We start from the raw sequence: 20,906 nt of genomic DNA on the forward strand, positions 1-20,906 counted from the left end.
GTTAGTTACATTTATAATCATATCAATGATTTTTTTCATAAATAAGTAAGGATGAAAAACGTTTACCTGATACATGTCCGTCTCTTGACATTATTCATATTCCCTCTTGATTCCCGTTTCATATTTCAATACAGTACATTAAATATAATTTTTCCATATAGCTCCGTGAATTTACGTAAGTTATGAAGTATTTCTATCCTCAAATAATATTAGAAGACATCTCTTTCTTTTCAGGAAGACAGGAAGAGGTATTACAGATAAACGGATATAAACGGGAATTTTTTGTACAAGTACCTATTGACAACATCAAATCGGAGCCGAATAATCAAATTTGCCGCCAAGATAAAGCCCATAGAACGATTGGTCGATTAAGGAAAGTCGATCAAAAACATCGATCTATCGAACTCTGAAAATGTCATCGCATCAGCTGTTCTCTGTTTACACTTTACAAGATCAACCAGTTTTTTAGGTTAGAATGAAGATTTTCTATTGTCTCAGTTGAAAATCAAACGACTACTCCTAAAACATTTACTATAATTTTTAAAATAATTAATAAGAATTCTAACTATTCCTCATACCTTGAAATAATGTGCTGTTAAGCGGAATACACTACAAGTGAATAATGTACATTTTCAAGCTAGGTAGAACTTTGTTTAGCTATAACTTCTTGACATATTCAAGAAACAACTACAATTTATTTAGACGAACATTGTGTATCGGTGATAAAACATTGTGTGAGAGAGAAGTGACTGACCATGATGTAGACTTATTTATAAAATTAACCGGAGATGATAACCCAGTGCATGTTGAAAATCCAAGATTCTGTCATGGTGCTCTTTTGATTGGGTTTGTGTCCAAAGTGATCGGCACAAAATTACCAGGCCCAGGAACAGTTCTTGCCCATCAAAGTGTAAAATTCCCAAACCCCTGTTATGTGAATCAAACTCTTACCATCACTGTTGAAGTTGTAGACATTAGAAAGCTCGTTACTTGTAAGTTTTCAGTTTATTCGCATTTGAACAAAGTGAATGTACTAGAAGGTGAGGCAAAACTTGTAGTCAAAAATAGGATTTTTACAAGTTGAAAGCTCAAAAGTGGTCGAAATCAGCGGTTGTGAAAATTTCAAGACGTTTTTATTCAACAATATTTGACTTCTTTCTTCGAAATACTGTATATAGAAAATAACTTGGGTTTTGGTTGACAAAATTTATTCAAAGTTGAGCTGAAAATTGAATAAAAACATGATTTTTTTATCCTCTACACCCAAATTATTTTAATAGGCCTATACCTATTTAATAGGCCATCTTGATCTTGACTTGAGTATGAAAGTGTTGTTTTTATTGTGTAATGACGCCATCGATCCCACAGATGTGGGTAATGGATGAAGAAGGAGGTATATAAGGTACAAAATATTCCAGGCTTCTCTAGAAAGATTGTTTCAAATAAGCTGTAGGCTATTGAATATTTAAGACTAGATGACTACGACAACAACTAAGGGGCTCCGACAACAAATAAGGGCGTCTTAGGCACTTATAGGTGTGTACACACATGTTTATCATGTATCTTCTAACGGTAGTGGCCAGTCTGAATTTATTCCGTTCGTCTTCAGAATGCATGGTCTCTTATGATGAATGTATACTTCCCCGAAGTCTACATCATAAAAGACAATGCATCTGGCTAATAAGCGAAAAAAATCAGGGCGTCTAGGCACTAACTCCGTAAACAGTGCATTCGTGTGACATCAGCACAGGTAGGGCTCCTACGCCAATAAAAACACTAGCTGATATAGATCAGCTGGAATCAACGAATTTTTATTGGTGTAGGAGCCCTACCTGTGCTGACGTCACACGAATGCACTACGACTTTGTTTACAGAGGTTGTGGTCTAAGGCTGGCCACTAACAACAGGACAAGTGTGTTTAATATGTGTGTACACACATGTTCGTCATATATGTTGTGTCGTCAGCGAGAAACTTCGAAGAAAAACAATCAGATACATGACTCAATCTACGATTAACAAGAACAACGTTAGCACTTAGAGTAAATTAGTAGCTGGATTACTCACATTTTAACTTTGCTCCATATAAATCTATTCAATTCTTTTTTCATGCAGAACTCGAAATCTTTTCAATACTCGGCAAACCTTACATAAAATAAGAAATGAGGTTGAAGAATTAGTAATTAAAGAAGAAATATAAAGTGAACAAAATTAATAAACTATTAGAGTTTAAAGAAAGTGAGAAAGCAATGATTAGGAATTATAATAGAATTGAAAAATTACTTGATTTGAGTAGTAAATATTTTCCTAATATTGAGTTTATATTTATTTGAAATTATTCATATACAAGTAAATATAACAGTAATGAATATGTGATGAGATTTTTACAATAAACAAAATAATACTATACATAATATGAATGATGCCTGTGACACCAAATAATTTTGTTAATCAATAAATATATTGAATCACCCAATCTAATAGTCCTATATTTACAATAAAATATGAGAGTCCACAATGATGACATTAAAATTACCAATTGTCTTTTTTAATTGCACTTTCAGCAGCTTGATCTCAATTTTCCACTGCTATAGGTTGTTCTTGAGGTTTTCCTTTCGCTTGAGGCTGCAAAAGAAATACATTCAGATTAAAAAAATGTTTAATACTTGTAGTGATGTTTAGCTAAAATATTGTTCTATGATTACAATTTTCCAACCAGATTGTAGATGATTCTTAAGTTTCATATTATATTTAGGTGCTTTAATTAGCTTTCATATTATTTATTCAAAGTATACAGAGAAATTTTGTGAAAATTTAAAATCACATCAACCAGAAATACCAAAATTGATATATAAGTCATCACACACTTTCATCGAGGATGCTTCATTAACAATTATTAAGCCCGAGGCACACTTATTATGGTCGGGACACACATATCCGCACCGAGCCCGCGCCGCGGCACGGCCGAGTGACGGACGTACTACGGCTAGTGAGAAAACAAATGCTTTCAAACGTGTAGGGACACATACTACCGCACCGAGTCAGCACCGTCACCGTGTTTGTTGCCCGCGCCGTCACCGTCTAGTTCAGTTTACTTTTTGACGGAGACGGTGCGGTCTCGTTCAACATGGAGAATGAAAAACTGATTGAAGAGATACGGAATTTCCAGTTTTGTACGATCAAAATGATAATAAATATGGTTGAACGAAAATATAAGTTAAACTGAACCAAAATTAAAGTTTAAGTAGAACCAAATAACTTAAGCCAAATGTATAATAGATATAATATTATAATAAATAATAAAATAAACAACAAAAAGTATAAAAGAAGGAACCCATGACTGTGTCTTAAATTTCAAATTTAAAACCAATTACGTTAAGATATACATAAGGCAGAAGATAACAATTTTTTTTCTGATATATATTTACGATACATGATTGTGGTATTGTTATGCACCGAAATATATACCAGCACTATGATTCTCATCTTCTTTGTCTACAGGTAATTAGTTTAAAATTGAAAAATATAAATCTAAATCGGATGTAAGAAGCTTTAATAGTGTTATATTATTAACAATAGTTTAACACATTCAGAAATCAGACGACAGTAGCACTAGAGAACTGAGACACTGCTGCCGCTCGGCTGCCGCTCGGCTGTCGCACGGATATGTGTGTTCTCCTACCATCATCACCGTGTCACGGACGTAGCTCGGCCGTACCTCGGCACGGGCTCGGTGCGATTATATGTGTCCCGAGCTTTATGCAGCTCTCCGATTCCGCTCCGATCCAATCACATATGATCAGTGATGGAATGTTGCATGTCTGTCATGTGATTTGTCCCACCGAAATATCGAAGATGAGTAGGATCGGTGCATGATAACAGTGGCCCGAGCTTTATAAAATGACCAATTATATCAGGAAATGAATCTTTATTGGTTTTACCAAAAAATGTACCGGGCTGTCATCTTCAACTTACAATTTATTTATTTATTCTTTTATAACAAAAAAAAAACACAGATTGGGGGAGAAAAACTAAGGATACCTTGTACTATTTCTCATAACATTAAAAAGGGTTGTCTTCTAGGTTTACACTTTAAGAACATTTTCAGTCAAAAAAATATTTATACAAACCATATTTTCGAATTTAGATGTTTAATTGTGTGAACCTAGCTCACAACTTTTGTTTGAGAAAGTTGGCATATTTCGTTACGAGGTTATATAGTTTTTGTATATATTTGCCGCTGATTCACCATTCGTACTAGTAGTTCTGTGAACAGTAGACCTCACGCAGTATTCTCAACCACAAGCACCTGATTGAAACTATAGACCTTATGGAAATACTGCACTAGACTGGCTTGTCAGCTGATTTATCTATATATATATATATATATATATATATATATAAAAGCGAAATGGCACTCACTGACTGACTGACTGACTGACTGACTCACTCACTCACTCGCAGTACTAAAAATCTACCGGACCAAAAACGTTCAAATTTGGTAGGTATGTTCAGTTGGCCCTTTAGAGGCGCACTAAGAAATCTTTTGGCAATATTTTAACTCTAAGGGTTGTTTTTAAGCGTTTAAAGTTCGTCTTTTAGCATGATGTATATTCTTCTTCTCCCAATCTCTTAATTATAATTGAAATTTCCATATCATATGTTACTAAAGAACTATAATCTAGATAGAGTACCTCTTCGAAACAGTTGTTAACTGGCAACTGAATTAATAATTTTGTCAGGTTGGCATTAAGTTGAGTTGACTTTGTTAGGTTGGCACCAAGTTGAAGATTTAAATGCATTTATCGCGGAAAAATTGATTGGGCACTGCTACTTCAATCCTGGGAATATTATATTACCGGTACTAGCCGTCAGGCTCGCTTCGCTCGCCATATCCGTTTAGCCAGACGTTTAGTCTGGCCCCCGACTAACATATGATAAAAATGCTCAAATGAAAAATGCAGGCGAGCGAAGCGAGCCTGCTGATTTCATTCTTGATCGATTCAGTCGGGGGTCCAGGGGGCGGAGCCCCCTGGCTAGACGAATATGGCGAGCGAAGCGAGCCTGACGGCTAGTGATGAATAATTCTATAGTCTGATTTTTACTCTAATATTGGCGTATGAAGGAGGCTCCTTTTTCCTTTTATATTATCCTTGAAATGCAAAATTTCCAAAAACCTTGTATATACGTCGACGCGCAATTAAAAAAGGAACATACCTGTCAAATTTCATAAAAATCTATTACCGCGTTTCGCTCGGTCAATTAATATGAAATATATTTAATGAACGTGTTGAGAAGCTTTACTAACTGTTGCTAATGTCTGACTCATATTCGTATTAATATGAAATATTATAATTAATTATTAATGAACGTGTTCAGAATCTTTACTAACTGTTGCTAATGTCTGACTCATATTCGTATTAATATGAAATATTATAATTAATTATTAATGAACGTGTTCAGAATCTTTACTAACTGTTGCTAATGTCTGACTCATATTCTGCCTGTTATAGATGGTTCAGTCACAAGAAAAAGCTGGACTGCCATTATGGCATTGCAATTTCAAACTGTTTCTTGTGACTCAACCATCTAAACAAGAAAACCAGATGTTCAAAGAAGTAATTATAAGTTGAAGTGAATTGGATTGAACCTTGAAAATCCAGAGTGAGTTTTATCGGTTAAAGCTCACCATAATGTAGACATGGGTGGGGAGAACTCGTTCGATGAGTTCGTTGATGATGATGGCAGTCGCCTGGTTATCAGTGGAGGAAAGTTTGATCTGAGGCAGAGCCACCAGTCCACAGAGCAGGGGATACAGATTGTAGTCTAGTTGGTGTGTGGATTCCGGCAGGATTCTGAATTGCAACTGCAAAAAACGGTACAATTATTAAATCAAATAAATTTATTCATCTACACATTCCCGTACAAAGTTATTTGTATTTAAAAGTGAATGAAAGTTAGTGTATTTTTGATAGTGTATCGTCAAAATACAGATAAATATAATTATTATTTAACGAAAATCCTAAATAAATGCTGCAAATCATTTATTTAGGATTTTCGTTGAATAATAGTTATATATTAATTAGCATTTGAATAAATGCATTCTCTATTTAATTCCATCTGTAACAGATGAATATGGTCATGATCCAAAACTACGATTAAACATTTTTAGGATGATTGATCAACCTTACTACACAAATATATATTTGCTTTTATCGTAAGGCACTGTTCACCGCCAAAAACAAGGTACCGTAACCTCGAAGATAGAGTGACGTACAGACCAACGAGTGTGCAGTGTAGTGAAACAAAAGGTTCATTCAAGAATGTCAATCAAAAGTGGGGATTCGAAATGTATGAAATGGGTTATATGGGTTATTATCGACGAAAATTGGGTTCAATGGGTTTTTCTTTCTTGAGTTTTTGCATTAAAATTAATAAGTTATTTTATCACTGATATTGTTTGGTTTTGTGACGTATTGCTATCTAAAAAAGGATAGTAATGCGCCCCCAAATCAGATGAAGAATGTCAACAAAGTAACATGAAATTGTTGTTTCTGTTGTTCGCTTTTAGTTGCCAATGTTTATTGAAGCTGTTTGTATTTTTCAATTATTTCAAATTGTAGTGTTATTCTATAGTATAAACCTATTAAATCAGGCATGGCAAGATTGATTGAAGTTTTCTTGACTCTAGCCCGTTCACCTGCATGAATTAGGTATAGACTCAGGTATTTTCTAGATGTGTCAGCCTATTTCCAAATTTTAAGTTTTATTCCAAATTATCTTTTTTTATTATCTTTTAAAAGGCCAGGCACACAGCACACAGATATAATGCATACAAAAGTAAACTATATCAGTAGCTGGTACAACCAATCAACGAATTAGTGAAAATCATTGGCGAGTGGAAATTCCATTTTACATATTTTTGTAGAGAGTCATATAGAGGAGGTGGGGTATCAATCTTTTTCAAAAATAATAGAAACATTGTATCTAATGTTATAAACTCCCATTTGCTGGAGGATTTTTGTGAAGAAAAGGTTCTTGAAGTTTGTTTGTTATCAATTAAGTTACAGAATGAAGAGATTTATTTATTGTCTTTGTATAGATCACCTTCTTGTGAGGTTAAGCCATTCATAGAAAACTTAGATAAGATACTGTCAAAACTACCCATTAACAGGAACAAAATAATTTTAGGGGATTTTAATATAAATACAGCCGAGGTGACAAATGAGAGCAGTTCACTCAGAGACATGCTACTATCACATAATTCAAGTTTATGCATTCATAGCTTTACTAGAGAAACAATACACTCTGAAACAATTATTGATAATATTTCAACCGATTTGAATGAAGATTTTTATAGGGCTGAAGTTGTAAAAACATAGATATCTGATCATCACTCCCAAATAATAGAAATATTTAGCGAGGAAGTTGATAGGTCTCAGGGTAAACCCCAAACACCCTTCACGTATTTCAGAGATTATAATGAACATAATGTAAATGCTTTTCATGAACTACTGAAAAAAGAATCTTGGGATGATGTATATCGGTCTTGTAATGTTGATGAAATGTATGAATCATTCTTAAAAATATTAACCTCTCACAAAAATCAGGCTTTCCCGCTAAAAAGAAAGAAAGTATCACAGCTTAAACAGAATAAATGGATGAATAATGATGTAAAAAGAGCTAGGGAGGAATATAGAGATGCTGCTCTTAACTTATTAAAACAAAAAAAAACAACAATACAAGAACATTTTAAACACATGCAAAACACAATTCATCACTAGGCAAATATCACATTCAGACAACTTAAGTAAGACTACATGGAATATTATAAATAATGAGGTGGGTAATAGAGCTAATAATAGAAGAAGTAAATCTATAATCAAAATCAAAACAGAGGATTCAGAAGTTGAAGACCCAGTGAAAATAGCCAACGTCTTCAATGATCATTATGTATCTGTGGCTGAAAAAATACGGAAAGGCAGGGGAAAGCAGAGGTTTGAATATTGTAGGAACACATCAACTAATTCATTAAATTCAATATACTTGACATCAGTATCCGCAGATGAGATTCTGCAGGTTATAAGAACACTCAAAAACAAAAGGTCAGAAGGTCATGATGGATTCTCTAACTGGTTGGTAAAGAAATGTGACACTTTTATTTGTACACCTCTTGCCTTTATCATAAACAAATCTTTCGAGGTGGGTGTATTCCCAAGAAACTTGAAGATTGTGAAAGTTATTCCACTGTTTAAAAGTAAGGAGAGGGATAACATAGAGAACTATAGACCTGTGTCAATTATATCCACATTCTCAAAAATATTTGAAAAAGTATTAGAAATTGAATAGTGTCTTTCTTTAATAAGTACAAACTTCTTAGTGTTGACCAGCATGGGTTCATAAAAGGAAAATCCACAGAAACAGCAGTTGTTACCTTTGTGAATAGAATTATTGATAATTTAGATAAGAAGAAACATTCAGCAGCCACTTTTGTTGACCTCAGCAAGGCATTTGATACAGTTGAACTTACAATTCTACTAAATAAATTAGAAAATATTGGCGTTAGAGGGCTTGCACTGAAATTACTTGCGTCATACTTACTTAACAGAGTACAATATGTTGAAATAAAAAACAGCAATGCCAATTTTAAATCTAAGTTAAGAGAAGTCAAATTTGGAGTCCCCCAAGGATCGGTGCTAGGTCCGCTTCTTTTTAACATCTACATAAATGATATAAAGGGCAGTGGATTAGGAGCTGATATTACTTTATATGCGGATGACACTAGCATCCTAAATGCTGAGAATGACTGTGAGCGGCTGGAGTTGAATGCTTATGTATCAGTCAATAACATTTGTCAGTGGTTCAACAGCATCAATCTGCATCTTAATGTTAGTAAAACTGTTAGAATGACCTTTTCAAATAGTGTATGTTGTATTGGTTTATTGCTGGATGATGAGTTCGTTTCAGAGGTTGAAGTGTGTAAATTTTTAGGTATTCATCTGGATTCTAGTCTTAACTGGCAATCTCATGTAGATCATACTTGTTCTAAACTAAGTTCAGTGATTTTTATTTTAAGAACACTATCCCGCTATTGTACTTTCAATATACTTAAATGCATATATTTTGCTTTATTTGAATGTCATCTGAGATATGGAGTAACAGTTTGGGGCAATTCTTCTGAAAGAAATGTAAGAAAAATATTCACTTTACAAAAAAAAAGCCATTAGATGTATGTGTAAACTGACGAGATATCAGTCCTGCCGAGATTATTTTAAAATTGAAAGTATTCTCACATTTACATCTTTGTTCATATATAAGACTATCCTTAGCACCGTTGATAATAATTTTCTACCCACTAATAGCAATATCCACAGTCATAGAACAAGAACAGCTAATAACTATCATTTACCTAATGTTAATTTAGCAATAGCAAAGAAAAATCCATTTTATCAAGGAATATTTTTTACAATAGGCTCCCAAATGAAATAAAATCTGTTAAAACAAATAAAAATGTATTTAAAGCCCACTTGAAGAAATATTTATTGAATGGTGGCTTCTATTCCATAAAGGAATATACATGGATAATTAGTGGATGCATTTCAATAATATTGTGTACTTATCAATTAATAGCTGTGATAACTTATTGTACTTTTGTGTTTTGTACTTTGTGACATTGATCATTTTCATATATTTTATTTGTTTTTATAATAATTTGACGTTTGCCATATCTGTAATGTACAGTTTTTATGCAATAAAAATATTTATTATTATTATTAAATTCATTTCAACTTTTTCGATAAATTACAAATATAATATAACAAGATTTCTTTCAACATTGTTTGAATAGGAACGTTATTTGAAAGGTTTAAGTTCGCAAAGTACATATTTTGTGTGATCCTTGAGATACTGGATGAAATGGGAAGATGAGCCATTCAGTACGAGAAGTTTTCGTTGCAGGCTGTTACACAGTCAACTACACCGTTGCACACTACTTGGGTATTAGTGAGAATGGTTTAGGAAGAAGTTAGTTGAAGGTAAGAGGTTAGGTTTATGTCTTTCAATAGGAATATGCTGTTATTATTCAGAATTATTAGATAGATTTAGAATTAAATTACGATAATTCACTGGAATTATGTACATCTACTGGACTTTCTGAAAGCAACATGAACTGAACGTACTGAAGTTGCCTGGTTCTTGATCAAATTTAATCTCAAAATTATTCTTTAAAATGCACTATACAATAAAATTGATAGTATTATTATTACTAGAATACCCCTACAAGACTATACGTCTGTGTGTAGGAGATATCTTTAATCTCTTATAATAATCTTTATTTGTTCCAAAAATATCATTACAATGATAATGGTTATAAAAGAAACAAGTAAAATATTAAAAATGCCACTGAATAAGATAAAATTTACTCAAAATCTCAATCTACACATTCCCGTACAAAGTTATTTGTATTTATAAGTGTGTAAAAAGATAGTTTTTTTTTTCAAGTACCGTATCGTCAAAATATAGATAAAATGTAGTTTTGCAGGGCCACTAGACTACAATACTACCCGTTCAAAAACATCGAACATTTTTGAATATGTATCTTTCCATAAGCAACAGATGCTCTTTTGTATCTTCTTAAAAGCAACGTGTTGCATCCGAAAAGATACACAAGGAGCTTTTTGGAGGAACGTTAGCACAACAAATTTGACATTTTGTTCAACATGCTGTTTTCATTGTTGGTGGTACGTTGCAACTCTCTCATTCATGAAGAGTCTCTATGTGTAGGGAGATTCCTTCGAGGAAGCTCTGTAGGGAGCTTCCTCCATCTAGGGATCGTGGGGTCTCTGAAGCCTGATGTTTTTGCAAAGCCGTAAAGATCACCCCGCGAACCATACCTTGCCAGTATGCCGCTTCAAAGTCACGGAGGCAAAGAGCTACGGGACGCGTACTGTACGAATGAACATTTGAAGGTTTATTTTGACAGTGAGATTTGATGAAATTAAGCGGGAAGTCCCGGAAAGGTTCGAAAAAAAAGTATTGATGTGATACCTGTTTGTGGCCGGCAAACATGAATGCGTCACTGGGCTCCATGGCGAGCGTGACAGTGAGCAGGGTGGTGGTGTTGTTGCGCACCACATAGGACACCGGCAGTGGTGTCCTGACGCGGCCATGCGAGGGCACCACCATGTCTAGCAGCAGTGGTGTCTTGCTAACGTGCATCTCGGGCAGTCCGAATGTGGTCGTTGTTACCAGAGACGCATCCGAGCCTTGTCTAAAAACAATACATTTTTTTTTTAATTCAAATTTTTCTCACATTACATATATGATAGGTTTTACAAATTGAAATAATCATTTTACATATCATCTTATATCTATCATACATGAAGTAAGAATCTATCAAGATTTTCCTATTATAATTTTGTGGCTGCCCCATGAAGCTAATTTTAGCTTATATTGGGGCATTGTACATACTCAGAGAGAGAAAGTTTTGCAAGATTTGAATTTATAGAGGGAAATGTTTTAGGAAATACAAATTTGTAGATGCGTTTATTTCGTGGTAATAATGTAAGAATGGTAATTTTATCTATTGAATTGTGGAATAGTAATTTTTTATTTCTAATTTTACTTGTCTGTAAGTGTCTAGATGTTGTAGATGATTCGGTAGACTATTGAGAATGCATGTTACAAAATATTCTGGTACAGCTTTTCCTATTTCAGTGAGGTATTCTGGTGTTCTATATTGTGCGTGTCTGGTGTTGTATCTGTTTTCATTGGTACGTCGATAAGCATTTTCAAAATAGTTTAATATTTTTCAAATTATTTTAATCTTAATAATTATTACAGTAACTAGTAGAAAAACATTAGTTTTTTGCTATATTATAAATTAATGAAGAATTTTCATAATTGAAATAATTTTGATTAAAGTCATTCAATTAAAAATTGAAGTTATTCTATTCTAAAATCATTACACGTTTATAGAAAGGTCCACGTTATAATGACAATATTTGATCAACACTGGAGTTGCAATCCTTGTCTATCTTTTGTACACAGTGAAATTTCATTTATAAAAACTGGTTTTGACAATATAACGACGTTTTCATTTAATATGGATTGAAATTTCATTTAAGAATATAATATAGTAAATGAAAACGAACTGATGTAGTCAAAACCACTAGTTTATAAAAACTAGTTTTGACAATGTAACGGCGTTTTCATTTAATATGAATATTTCCACCAACATCTCCTTCACAACAACACTGAAAATATAATATAGTTTATATGTACCTGTTTTTAATATGTTGTTGAATCTACAAAAAACTTAAAACGTATCTGTTTTTTGATTCTACAAATAACGTGACTAACTAATTAAATAATTGAACTTGAGAATCACTTTCAATTTCAGACATACTAAAATTTATTGTGTTTTCTTGTTACTTACTTGCACCAATACACCACAAAAGTTCCGACACTAGTAAGCTTTTCTGATGGCTCTTTGGCGATGAGCGAGCTTATACAAGTGCCCGATTCAGCATTCTTCAAGTGAGTACCTTTCAGCTGGCAAACATACTTCGCGCCTTCATCGTTCATGCTGGCACTCTGAAAGTAAGTGAATGTTAATTCAAGATTCAGTCACCAATAGTTAACATAGAGGAAAATATTCTGGGTATGAATGTCCCATAACTAGAATACGAAATAGATGGATGTATAATGAAATTTGAAGATATTTCCTATATATCATATATATATTGCCTATTATCATATATTTCCTATTAAGCTGGAATAGGCCTAATTATTGAGCGTAGCTCAACCATAGTTTAATGATTAAATGATGTTTATAACTTAATTGATGTTTGTTTGTCGGTACTTCAGTTGTACAGTATAAAACAACGGTTGATTAACAAGAACGAGGAGTGGAGATTGGATTGGATTGATACGATTGAAGACTGCTACAAGCAGTCGGAGCTTGAGTGATGAAAGGTAGAACTAGATTAGGAACCAGTCTGAGCGTGAGTAGTGAGAGATAAGACTAGTGGATCAACCGTAGTCGGACAAAATTGTCGGATAGTGAATGACCTGCATTATTCTTAATTCGGTTCATTAGTAAGTTGGTTAAAAATAATTCTTTTTAGAAAGCCGGTTGTTTGTTTCAGTTCCTCAACTTATATATCATTGTAATAATTCTATTAATAAATAAATGATTGATTGAATGATATTTGTGTTTTTTTTTCTCGACTTTTTCAAACCCTTAATTCAAATTCAAAATTCAAAAATTCAAAATGTTTTAATTGCCGTGAACAAATACATGTTATTGACAAAGTCATCAGTATAATAATCAACACATACATCATACATGTATATAATACATAAATTTCGCTTACTCAAAAACAGAGAAACTTAAGATTCTGGACCATTGTAATTATTCTTTTGATAGATAAACGATAGATTAAATTATATTTGTGTTTTCATATTTTTATTATTCGACGTACCGGCACCAGTTCAGTTTTGTGAACGGTGATTGGCCAGGGTGATATGCAGTCGAGACGCATGCTGATGACAAATGGCTCCTTGGCGTAGAGCTTGTTGATTGGCTCGAACCGAGTGGACAGAAACGAGGTGGCCATTTCCATAGCCCTTACCACACTAACTGACATCACATGCTCTTTCTCACACAGCTCGTTCTTGTCTGTGCGATAGGATACCTGCAAATCGAACAAACACCATTCATTTATTCAACAAGACCGAAATAGGCTAGTTTATTATTTTATAGAATTAGTAGAATTGATGGTGATGTTGTGAAATCTCTCCATAATAAGAAAACAAAGATATTGTCAAATTTCACTAAAATTTTATTAAAAACTCTAAAACAGTACCATGGTTTCACGTTTGCCAATTCGTTCACCAGTACAGCTGATGATGCGTTGGTAAACGTGAAACCATGGTACTGTTTTAAAGTTTTTAATAAATTTCTAGTGAAATTTGACAATATCTTTGTTCTCTAATTATTATTTTATACATTTATTATTATTTATAGAGGAGTGATCCGTGGTCTAGTGGATAGAGTGCTTGCGTAGCAGCATAGAGATCCCGGGTTCGAACCCCTCTCATTACCAAAAGTTTTTTAACCAGATCACTCCCGTGTTATCGGATGGGCACGTTAAACTGTCGGTCCCGGCTGAAGTATGACAGTCGTAAGGCCCATTGACGGCTTAAATTATATATTCAGGCGGTGGAACATTCCCGAAAGGGAACTCCCCACCAACAAAAGCCATACGAATTTACTTTTTTTTACATTTATAGATACAATATAATTCTCAACTATGGATGATTGGGGAAGGAACAACAGGCTTAAAGCCCAAAACTGTTCCTTTCCCAAATTCAGATCGAAATTGTCCAAAAATAGGTTATGTTTACACTTCATGATTTTTGTCCAATTTTGAGCCCAAAATATATATAAACTAGGAATTTAGAATTTTGAAAAGTTGAAAAGCAAATAAAGTAAGAATACTTCACTGAATAATCACTGATAACTGTATAATACTGTATTAATAATTGAAAATTTTAAAACTTGAAAAGAAACTCAAACTATATATGATTGGATGACGATTCCAAGTTCAGTCAATTGGATATTGAATCAACAAGTAATCATAATATTTTCAATTTTCCAGGACTAGAATTTATAGCTCTTCAAAATCCTCCACTAAAGCCCTGCACATGCACATAGATTTTTGTTCGTACAATATTTTGCCGTCCTTATCTTATTATATTAAGCGAGCAATTTCTGTATTTTTATATCTGGTTATTTATATTCAACGGATCTCCAAAACGGCTCTAACGATTTTCATGAAATTTGGAACTTAGTAGGTTTATGATATAAAAATTCGATTGCACTAGGTCTCATCCTTGGAAAAACTCGCTGAACGACATTAAAAGGATAATTCATCCTTGGCTGAAACAGCTGAGACTATACTCAGGCATTACCTTCTCCATAATATATTGGTTGAAAATAAAATTCTAAATGATTAATGCATGTGAATTAGTGGAGGATATCACCAGGGTTAACTCGTGTTTTCTAACATGCGGTGATAATATTACAATTTTGCATCAAAATATTCGTAGTCTGAACAGAAACTTTGATTCCTTTTTACTGTACATAAACTGTTGGAAAGTGAAGCCTGATATAATTGTCCTATCAGAAACATGGTTCCAACCGATAAATGATGCGAACCCTTATATTATTGATGGATATGATAATTACTCCACTGGCAGTGATATAAGTAGAGCATTAGGTATCATGATATTTGTTTCGTCTAGCAGAGGGTTTGCTTGTTCGCGAGATGAATCACGGATTGATGGAGCCGATTCTATTTTATTCACTCTGAAAAAATCCAACTTCAAATTTAGATTATTGAGTTTGTACAGATGGCACTCTGTTGGATTAGATGTTTTCCTGAATAGTTTGAGCCATTTTCTGGAGAATCTAGGATTTGAAGGTGACTCAATGATTCTAGAGAAACTTTTTAAGAAAAGATTAATGAGCTTTTTCAATAAAGTGAACTATTTTAATAGAAACCAATTTGGATTTCAGGAGGGCTTGAACACAGAACAGGCATTATAGAAGTTTATGTCAGATATTTATCACAGCATCAACACACCACATAAAAATAGAACATTTGGTCTATTCTTGGACATCCGAAAGGCTTTCGACACAGTTGAACACAGCACCTTGTTGAATAAGCTTCATGCTGCTGGTGTCCGTGGTGTTACCAACATGTGGTTAAAATCATACTTGATGGATAGAAAGCAGTATGTGTCTATTTCGGGTTGTGATAGTGAGCTGACAACAGTTAAATACGGCGTTCCACAACGATCCGTTTGGGCCCTATATTGTTTTTAGTCTACATAAATGATTTGTTTTCCCACACATTTTTTGGATCAATTACATCTTTTGCCGATGACACAGCCCTAGCGTATTCTGCTAAAAATGAAGAAGAACTGCATGAAATGATGCAGCTGGATTTGTTTGATTTGCGATGCTGGTTCAACTGTAACAAACTAGCACTAAATGCGAGCAAGACTTCCTATATAAACTTTTCATTATCATCACCATTTAGTTTCACTGATCCTGTCAGGTATCATCAGGTCGGTTGCAGATCTGTGAGTTGTGACTGTGAGGTAATTCAACAATCTGACTCTATTAAATATCTTGGGCTAATATTGGATCAAAGTCTAAATTGGGATTTGCATGTGAATAAAGTAAAAGGGTACCTCTTATACTTGGTTAGGACTTTCTATCAACTGCGTCAATTCTTCCCTGTAAATATTCTTCGTGTAATGTATTTCTCTTTCTTCAATAGTAGGCTGGAATACGGAATCTCATGTTATGCATCTACCTTCATGTCTCATTTTAAAAATCTTATAGTCCTACAAAAATCAATTGTTAGAATAATGTTTGGAGCTAATAGACGAACGCATACTTTCCCAATATTCAGGTTTTTTGGAATTCTACCTTTCAGATACATGTATGTACTGAAAGTTTTATCTTTGTTTTATAAAATGAGTGGGGATAGGAATCAAATGGGGAATCTTGAACAAAATCAGCAGATAACTAGGCAAACTACAAGGATGCTAATCAGACTCCCCAAACCAAACAGCACTACCTTCCAGAGATGCTTTTTATTCCTTGGACCTAAATTCTTCAATATTCTCCCAGATGAGATTAGAAAGCTACAGAATCTCAAGAAATTCCTAAAACAAACGAAGAGTTGGCTATGGCTTCATTCAGAAGACTTATTCAAAGTAGTAAGCTGAGAAACACATGGTGCTAATATCTAATCCATTATTGAATATGAATTTCAGTGTAGTATGGTCTTTTTACTGTAGTTACTTCTGTATCCTTTAAAGTTTAACCTTTGCTTTGAGCTTTGATCTGCAAACATTGTTTTATTTATCGCTGTTATGTCTCATCTTTTATTTTTCATTTTTTTCCCCTGTCTTGTCATGAATTATGTTGAAAAAAATTATACTGGTGATTCTTCCTCCCATTTTTTCGCAGTTTTAACTACATTTCATAATATAAGTATATTTAAAGAGAGGAAATGCTACAATCAATCAATAAAATTACTTGATGATGGTGATTGAATGTGTGTGTGTTTGTGTGTGTGTGTGTGTGTAGGCTTTTTTCTCCTCCTATATCCGATTAAACCTCAACTCCTGCTCACGGACAAGTGCTTCATGAAGCACTTTGTGAGCAGTTATTGTTCACATTAATATTATATTATATATTATTATATTATATACTATTACTTACAATCTATTATTGAATTTTAGATGGATTATTGTTGTATTTGTCAAGCTAGACTCTATTTGGTTTCTGTATATGTACTTATGAGTGTGAATAAATTTGAATTTGAATTTGACTTTCGTCGTCTGTGGATAGTAAAAAGTGAGCGAGTGATTCTGTGAAAAATCAAAATATCGCATCCCCGAAATTCTTAAGCTGACGTATAGCCAGCTGTGAAATATAAACACGATCATTTTAGATAATTGTGTTCTGTTTATCTATATAAATAAAAATCGAGCCTCAAATTTTGACATTCAATAAATTTTTTATGTGTGCACCGAATTTGATGATTTTTGTTAGTTGTGTTTATTATATTCAGGAGTAGGTTTATGACCTATCAAATTTATGATCAGACTTCAGGACTCTTTCCTACGGTCCTTCAAAGTTTACATGTAATCCTTATGGGAGAATATTATTGTGAGCTGGCCACACACAGAAATATAAATCAGCTGTCATAATCATTGCGTCATACAACAGCTATCGGTAGATCTGTTTTCTATGTTCTTTCTACTGATTCACAAAATTTTGATTCTAATAATAATGCCACGGTACGAACGACGTCCAAACTTGGGTCGTAGAACTCGAAATGCTGTAAATTTAGAATATGCACGTGAAAATCAGCAGCAAGGAGATATACCATTCAATTTCCCGCAGCAAGCTGCATTCAACTATATCTAAAAATACAAACTGCTGCACAACTAACTAAGCACATAGGAATTCCATGATTATTTAGATATAAATGTAAAACTGATTGTTGGATAATTTTCTCAAAAATGTAGTGCATCAGATTAATCTAAGGCTAAGCACACCTGAGGAGGCGCGGCTTGGTGATAAAAAGTGTTGTTCTTATGGAGATTGCCTTATCACACCGTTCCACGCCATGCCCGATTCAGTGTATGTGAGTTCTTCCATTCAAACCTATAAGCAAGAAAAGCACCTGGATGCAAAATACCGCGTCGCACCTCCTCAGGTGTGCATCCAGCTAAAGTATGTCATGAGATGCATTAACTATTTGGCGGCACGAAGTTCGCCGGGCCAGCTAGTCAATAAATAAAAATAACGAGCGAAGCTCGGTGCCCCGATATTGAATCCTATCAGATTAAAAGGAACTTGACAAACATCATCTGTTTAATCTGATAGAATCTACAAGGACGGAAAAATATCGTACAAACAAAAATCGATGTGTATGTAGCTAGCTTAATAAAGGATCTTATCAAGATTTATCACTTATTAAATAGTTATCAATTTAATATACCTTCAAAATAAGATTGCGTGTTGGTAATGACAACGATTTCATGAGGAATGTTTTCTTCAGGGAGCTTCCAGCTTCCAAGGCACCCAATGTGAGCGTCATTGGTAATGAAAGGACTCCATTCTCAATGGATTCACACAGCTCAGCTGAAAAACAAACATTAAGTTTTGAGGATAAAGAATGGAATGGAGAAGAAAATAATCGCTAATATTTGCTACGTTTAATAATAGAAAACGATAGCAAACCAATGTTAAACGTGCTCACTTTACACAGAATAGAATAGAAATAGAATAGTATAGAAAATGTCTTTATTTAGTCAATAAAAATAATAAAATCATACACTACAATCATGTTTTAAAACTCAAGAAATTATATATGTAAGCAAAAGAAAATGATTGTAATATGAATAAATATAACAAAAGAGATAATGTTATGTTTTGACATAACCCGAAAGGTTGTCTGCCAGGAGTCGGTATCATAATGATCTTTTTATACATACATTTCTTTATAATGTAAAACTATAGAGAAAAAATGGAATAAGAAGATATACCATGGTATAGGTCGTTTGTGTTCCAAATTTCAAGCCGATTTTTGTTAACACAAGCCGATTACTGTGGATTACTGTTTTGGCCGGGTAAGAACGGCACAGTATTGATTGATTACTTTATTTATGTAGATTACAATATATACTGGCTTATACACTTATATACAATAGCTTACAATACAGCAAAATTATAGATGAATTTACATAATATAGACTAAGAATATAATTATTGAACTGTATATGATATGAAAAAAGAAATTTGGAATAACTATAGATAATATTGTTATGCATCTACATAAATTGGCGGAGCTTTGGACATATCAATGTCCATTCTTCGGAAAGAATATTAAAAATATCCTTCCCACTAACTCTCTACCAAGTTTGAGAGACTACCAGCGTCACATAGCTTTACAAAAAATAACTACAAAGGCTATCGGCTTGAGTTGACAGTGAAATTTGGAACATAAACGCCCTAAACCATGGGATATCTTCTTATGCTATATTTTCACTATGGTGAAACTCACTATAGCACAATAGTCTAAGCAGTTCTTCAATGCCAGGATCCTATACATGAAGATCATTTATGAATTATATATTAAGATGATTTGAACAATTTGAGTACAATATTCAGAATAACTATCAATCCAATAAATGAAAAAAACACTCACTATTCTGTTCAATTCCAGGATCCTCCAAGCTAGGACGCACAGCCACATTAAGAATGGCCTGACCAATGGGAATGGACTCTGCGTTCTCGACCAGTACACCTATAGAGTGCCACGCGCCCTGCAACGCAGGCGTCTCCTGCTCGACGCTCAGCTTGATCTGGGGCACTCTAGCTGTGATTATCGTTGATGTGACCGGCGCAAAAGTGTCAAAGTGCAGTGCATCGGCGTTGCCTCGTCTGAAATCACACACTCAATTAAGGAGCGTTTACATTGGTCAAGTTTCCTTGAATTCAAGTTTTTTTTAATGTTTGAGTTGAATGGGCGATTTCAAAAACTTGGAAGTCAAGTTTACTTGAATTGAAGTTTACATAACCTCAAAAAATAGGCCTATATAATTATGAAGTAGAAAATCTAATTTATCTCAAAGTTTTCTTCTTCATCTGCATCATACTTTTTCATGAAGTTGTTTTATACATTCTACATTGACTGACAATAATTATGGAATAAAAAATCTAATTAATCTAGACAAAGTTTTTTCTTCAACTGAATCATACTTTTTTATCTAGCTGTTTTTATACATTCTACATTGACTGAAAACTTTCTTCATCTCATTTTCCCATTCGTAGGTTGGATTGTACCTTTAAGATTCAAGTTGAATCCAAAAGTATCTACTTGAACCAACAAAACTTGGAGGAAGGTCTACATTGGTATAGTGGTTTCAAGTGTCTGTTCTTGTAAATTTGACTTCGAGTTTGCAAAATACATTCCTTTTATACAAATGTAAAGGAAACTTTAATTCAAGGAGACGTAACTAATGTAAATGCTCCTTTAGAATCACACAGAATAAGTGAGATTAGGATTACTCAAATGCTGAGGGTCCTAGAGATCAAAAGACATATTGCAAAGTCATTCAAATGGTCATCAATTTTTACGAACTTTTATCGAAGATTTGGTCCCGTGTTGGACTATCAAACATGAATTTCCTATAACACAATCAAATATTTGATCAGATATAGGATCAGTCACTTTACACAAACTTCAAGAAAACAGATCATACATCAGTGTTATGGTGCCCTCAAGAAAATGATGAATAGAAAATGTAGCAGA

The 20,906-nt window shown here is 33.7% G+C and overlaps 1 protein-coding gene across 1 annotated transcript in view; it reads right to left on the reverse strand.

The window, feature by feature from the left end:
- Positions 1-2,284: 2,284 nt before the first annotated feature.
- The window catches only part of LOC111044578 (trafficking protein particle complex subunit 11), a 48,564-nt gene continuing 29,942 nt past the window's right edge, over positions 2,285-20,906 (reverse strand). Inside the window, exons 15-21 of the mRNA XM_039436056.1 lie at positions 19,800-20,035; positions 18,591-18,733; positions 13,482-13,694; positions 12,434-12,591; positions 11,044-11,266; positions 5,687-5,863; positions 2,285-2,622 (exon numbers count right to left, since the gene is read on the reverse strand). Of these exons, the coding sequence (XP_039291990.1) occupies positions 2,572-2,622; positions 5,687-5,863; positions 11,044-11,266; positions 12,434-12,591; positions 13,482-13,694; positions 18,591-18,733; positions 19,800-20,035 (1,201 nt within the window). The 3' untranslated portion in view covers positions 2,285-2,571. The remainder of the gene's footprint in view (positions 2,623-5,686; positions 5,864-11,043; positions 11,267-12,433; positions 12,592-13,481; positions 13,695-18,590; positions 18,734-19,799; positions 20,036-20,906) is intronic.

This window comes from Nilaparvata lugens, chromosome 10 (assembly GCF_014356525.2).
Source record: "Nilaparvata lugens isolate BPH chromosome 10, ASM1435652v1, whole genome shotgun sequence".
Lineage (NCBI taxonomy): Eukaryota > Metazoa > Arthropoda > Insecta > Hemiptera > Delphacidae > Nilaparvata > Nilaparvata lugens.